A 5,000-nucleotide genomic window follows, 5' to 3' on the forward strand; every position below is an offset into this window, starting at 1 on the left:
TAAGAGTAATTTTAAAACTTAGTACCGGCCGCCATTGTTGGAAACTGGAGTTTGGCTGGGCCGTGCTATGAATTCTGGGATATGGTGGGCCACGAAGGACACACCCGACCCATCCTTCTAATTCGGGGAAAAGGAGGACGCATTTGTCGGCCGCATTCGGAGGAGTCTACGAATGTGGACAGCCTTCAGCGCGTCGCTGTGACGTAATCGGTCTACAAATGCGTCCTCAGGAGGATGCAGCCCATGAATTTGGACACGCCCTCAGTCTTCCTGTTAGCGCGCCTGTCATGTCTGTTGGTCACATGATCAGTAACTGGAGGTTCCCGTATCGATGCATCAAAGAGTTCACTCATCTTTGCTTTGGTCAGCACAGAAGCAGCTTAACATTATTAAAGGCGCTAATGTGCACGTCTCCATCAGCCTTCAGGGCCACAGGAGGAAACACCACAACGGGCTAATGTTCACAGCTGTGCACGCTCAGTGGGCTGTCTGTGCTGCTGGAGCCTTTTGGGACATTTCAATAACATTATCTGACCAATGACACGGCTCCTATGAAGTTACTGTAACAGACCGTCCAGGAAGTCTGAGCATGCTGACTGTGCTAGCTAGCTAGCATTAGCTGATAACTAATTTAGATGCAGTCACCTGACCCAAACCCAACATGGCGGCTGCTAAAATGCCAACAACAAGATAATGTGGAAACCAGTGAGCGAAGTCACGGTGGGTATAGCCATCTTTTTATACAGGCTATGGCTTCCATGTCAAAGAAAGTCGGAGATCCAGCACACAAACGTTTACCTGTGACTCCAGTGACTCCTCCCATCCAGTAACTTCCAAAGCTGAGTTACTGCTCAGGTGAGGCAGGAAACATGCAAATGTTTGATTTGCAAACGAGCTGATTTTCAGCTCCGTCTGTCAGCCGGCACCACCTGCTTCACAGGTGTGTCTCAGAAGGCTGCTCCTCCCAGAGTCAGGGATGCTTAATGTGTCCCACAAACAGGCATCCAGAAAGCTCATGCAAATATGGCTACAACCAATCAGCAACCAGATCTGACAGGAGGGGATAAAAACGAACATCAAGCCGACAGAACGGCAAACGTTTGGTTTGAAGTAAAGAAAAGAGTGTTTGTCGTCTTCTGCTCAGGCAAATGATGAGAAATGAAAGTGACGCCTGTTCAGCATAAATCCATAAAAACCACCATCATGAGCAGGCAACCACATGGCATACAGCGGGACAGCAGCCGGCCGGGGTCCGACCTGCGGCCCGTCGACCGGCAGCCCTTTGCCTCATGTCTCCCTCTCCGCTCCATCTACAGCGTCTGTGTCCAATAAAGTCCAGAAAATGAATAAATCTCTGCACAGCCCAACACGACGTCACGTTAACCTCACAGATGACTTTAGAATGAGACGTGAGAGAGAAGCTGAGCAAAGCTTTTAAAAATCCCACCCCCGCCAAGATGTGGACTGGAGGTCAGAGCTGCGGGTGGACTGTGGCGGTGCTAACGTGTAAACGTAGGCGTGGACAGAGAAACTACGGGGCCCGCTCCAGCTGGACCGAGACCAGCGGCTCGAAGCCAGAGCTCCTGGAGCCCAGTCAGCCTGTGACACCAGGATCATTTATTTCTACTCTGAGTTTCAAAACACCTCCAACTGCAAAGAACCGCGGTTTGTACTTTACTGTCAGGTTAAATGTCCCAGAAGAGCGCTTTTCTTCAATCTACAGCCACTCCTGAGGCGGAGCAGCCTCAGTGACATCATGAGGGGGAGGAGCTGGAGTGCAAGTGGGTTGTAAAAGAGCTTGCAGAGACGTGTTTGAATGCTACGAGTTTTTTCAGGAATAAACAGAGTCTGACAGCAGGGTTTGTCTTTGGTCTCCACGTGTACCTGGCTCGCTGCTGTTGTCGCCGCTGTGAGACGCGAGTCCTCCGCTGGCCGGTCCCGGCGTCCCAGCCGACCTGATCGATGCCGAGTCGTTGTGATCTGTGCTCCACGAAACCTGCTGAAACAAAAATGGTAAATGGCCTGTATTTGTGTAGCGCTTTACTAACTTACTTAGTCCCTAAGGACCCCAAAGCGCTTCACACAACCAGTCATCCACACATTCACACACTGGTGATGGCAGCTACGTTGTAGCCACAGCCACCCTGGGGCGCACTGACAGAGGCCAGGCTGCCGGACACTGGCGCCACCGGGCCCTCTGACCACCACCAGTAGGCAACGGGGGAAGAGACTGTCGGAGCCGGGGCTCGAACCGGCAACCTCCCGATTACAAGACGAACCGCCCACTCTTGAGCCACGATCGCCCCTAACAACAAACATTCATCAGGTCTGTTTCCAACTGGATCCGACGCTCCCGCAAACGCCTTCACCTCTGCCAGCGATGCTAGCGTCCGGTCTGGAAAGATGAGCAGCTTCCATTAGTAGCTGCTGCTTTAACACGCACTCATCGTGATTAAGATATTTCACGCCGTCAGGTTTGTGCGAGGGTTTAAGACTCAGAGTAACGGGAAGCCTGGACTATTTATACACACAGAGGACTGAACACAGAGAAGAAAACCAGCAAAAACTATTCAAGTGAAAGCTTAAAAAAGGCTGAAACATGGAAGTACTAAAACATACTAAACATGAACATGACTCTGGGAAACAGGAAGGATCAAACAGTCCTGTTATGCGTCCATAACAGGACGTACAGGAGCGTTTCTGACTCCACCCTAAACTCTACATGAGCTACAACAAAATCAGAGAAGACGATGTATTTTGTGCCTCACGAGTTGAGTGAGCTCACCCGATCCACGAGGTTCCCCGACGACCTGACAAAGTCCTCGCCGTCTGACTTGTTTCCGTCTCTGTTGTCTATAACCAGGTCGATCGGCATTTTGCCTTTCAGACAGCTGATGTATCGATGGCAGAAGTTATCGCAGAGCTCGTGAACCTGGAAATAAGATGCAGAGGCGGGCCTGACGTGGAGATGCTTTCACCACCAAAGAACCACAATAAGCAAACAAAATCGGTAAAGTTGAAATCAAACACAGTGACGACGGCGCCGTGCTCAGGATTAAGCCGGGATTAGCGGCACGCTGTAATCGCAGCAGATGTTGGTTAGTTGGACTGACCTTCTCCAGCTCCAGGAGGTGGAAACGCAGCACCTGGATCGCCTGAATCATCTGTGAGAAACACAAATCCATAAATGCACACATACAGAACATACACACTGCACCGCTGCTCTCCTGTACTGTCAGATACATGACATGAAATCCCAGATGTTCCAGCATGATCCCATTACCTTTGAAGTGCTGGTATTCCCCCCGGGACTACATGACTGGGCTTCATAGAAGCTCAGAGGCCAGTTAGGCTGAGAGTGTGCTACCTGCAGCTACCTCTTTAAATGACTCACCAAGTTATCGAGCTCTGGGTTGGATGAAAACAGCGGCTTCTCCGAGCGGATCTGCACACACAGACAAACGAGGATGATTATGGGAAACCTGCAGAGCGCATCCCGGTGATGTACGCTCATCACGTTTGGCTTAAAACGCTCTGAAGTGTTTAAAAGTCCTGTTTTGTCTCCAGAGACTGAAAAGTCACAGCAGGTGGGATGAATGAGGCTTTCTCAGGTGGCAGAAGCTAAAGCTTCAGCCACACTGCTGCTGGAGCTTTAGCTTCTTCTCCACGAACCCTCCACCCTGATGGGCAGGGCCCGCCTCAGACATGAACCACCGCTTCCTGTTCACCTGTTTGGAGAAGACGGCGATGTCCTCGCTGAAGGAGTCGGAGGAGCAGACGTCTCCCCCGGCCACGGCGCTCTCCCTCGGCGTGCAGGTTGCCAGTTCACATTTCTCAAAGATGAGTGCGAGCAGCGGGAATAAAGGATGTCTGCAGGAGGAACAGAGGAGGAGGAGGTCAGACGGAGCTCCAACACGTTTCCTGCTGCTGAAACTCTATCCGACAAATCTGTCACACACTGCTGTGCACGGTTTCACTTTAAACGTGTCTTCTTCACAGGAAGTTAGTCCATTTTTTTCCTTCCAGTCTTCAAGCTCAACGCGACTCTTTCATCTCGTTCTTCGGCTTTTTCCAGAATCCCTGTGAGCTCGCTTCGGCTGCAGGAAGCAGACCGAGGAGGCTGCCTGTAGGAGCTGCTCGGCCTTCTTCAGACTTTCTATGTCTTTGTGTTTGCTTACGCTGCACTCAGGAATACCATGGCCTCTTTAGCAGAGCACACTGAAGACTTTACAGCAGTGCAGCCTCGCTGTGTGGAGGAGGCATGAATCTGTGTGTGACTGAATCTCCCACAGGAGTAAAACAAGGAGCTCAAACAGCAGAGGAGGAGTGAGACTTTGAAAAAGGGACTGAACAATGTCGACGCAAACCGCTCATCCATCAGCAGAGGGCACATTTGAAGATTTTAATGATAACTTCTAAAGTTCTCTGCTCTCGCAGTGCTAGCATGTAGCTCGCTACAGAAGAGGAGCCAGCACAAAGGGAGTCACGGCTTTTAGGTGGCAGGAAAACTCACACAAGGAAACACGTGACTGTGCGAAAAATGTAAGACAGACAAGACCAAACTCTAAGATTCATTTCAGAGCTTTACAATCAGGTCTGTACGTGATGAACTGCTTAAATATACTTTTATGAAACTTCTTCTTACCAACCCAACTGAAGTTAACTGACCTCTGATGTCATCAACAGATTCAAAAAGTCAGGAGAAATCTGCTCTCTCTTTCTAGTCCCTGTCAGGACTCTTGCTGCAGCATTTTGGATTAGTTGAAGGCTTTTCAGCGAGTTTTTTGGACTTCCTGATAATAATGAATTACAGTCGTCCAGCCTGGAAGTAATAAATGCATGAACTAGTTTTTCAGCGTCACTCTGAGACAGGATATTTCTAACTTTAGAGATGTTGCGCAAATGGAAGAACGCAGTCTTACATATTTGTTTAATATGTGCGTTGAAGGACATGTCCTGGTCAAAGATGACTCCAAGGTTCCTCACAGTGTTACTGGAGG

The 5,000-nt window shown here is 49.8% G+C and overlaps 1 protein-coding gene across 1 annotated transcript in view; it reads right to left on the bottom strand.

The window, feature by feature from the left end:
* The window catches only part of meis1a (Meis homeobox 1 a), a 25,422-nt gene that overhangs the window by 16,399 nt on the left and 4,023 nt on the right, over positions 1 to 5,000 (bottom strand). The window contains exons 3-7 of the mRNA XM_085355310.1: positions 3,729 to 3,870; positions 3,395 to 3,445; positions 3,114 to 3,164; positions 2,786 to 2,932; positions 1,885 to 1,999 (exon numbers count right to left, since the gene is read on the bottom strand). Coding sequence (XP_085211436.1) covers positions 1,885 to 1,999; positions 2,786 to 2,932; positions 3,114 to 3,164; positions 3,395 to 3,445; positions 3,729 to 3,870 — 506 coding nt within the window. The remainder of the gene's footprint in view (positions 1 to 1,884; positions 2,000 to 2,785; positions 2,933 to 3,113; positions 3,165 to 3,394; positions 3,446 to 3,728; positions 3,871 to 5,000) is intronic.

Source organism: Diplotaxodon limnothrissa, linkage group LG6 (assembly GCF_057381915.1).
Source record: "Diplotaxodon limnothrissa isolate DT_005_m linkage group LG6, D_limnothrissa_male_GT1.1, whole genome shotgun sequence".
NCBI classification, from domain to species: Eukaryota; Metazoa; Chordata; class Actinopteri; order Cichliformes; family Cichlidae; genus Diplotaxodon; species Diplotaxodon limnothrissa.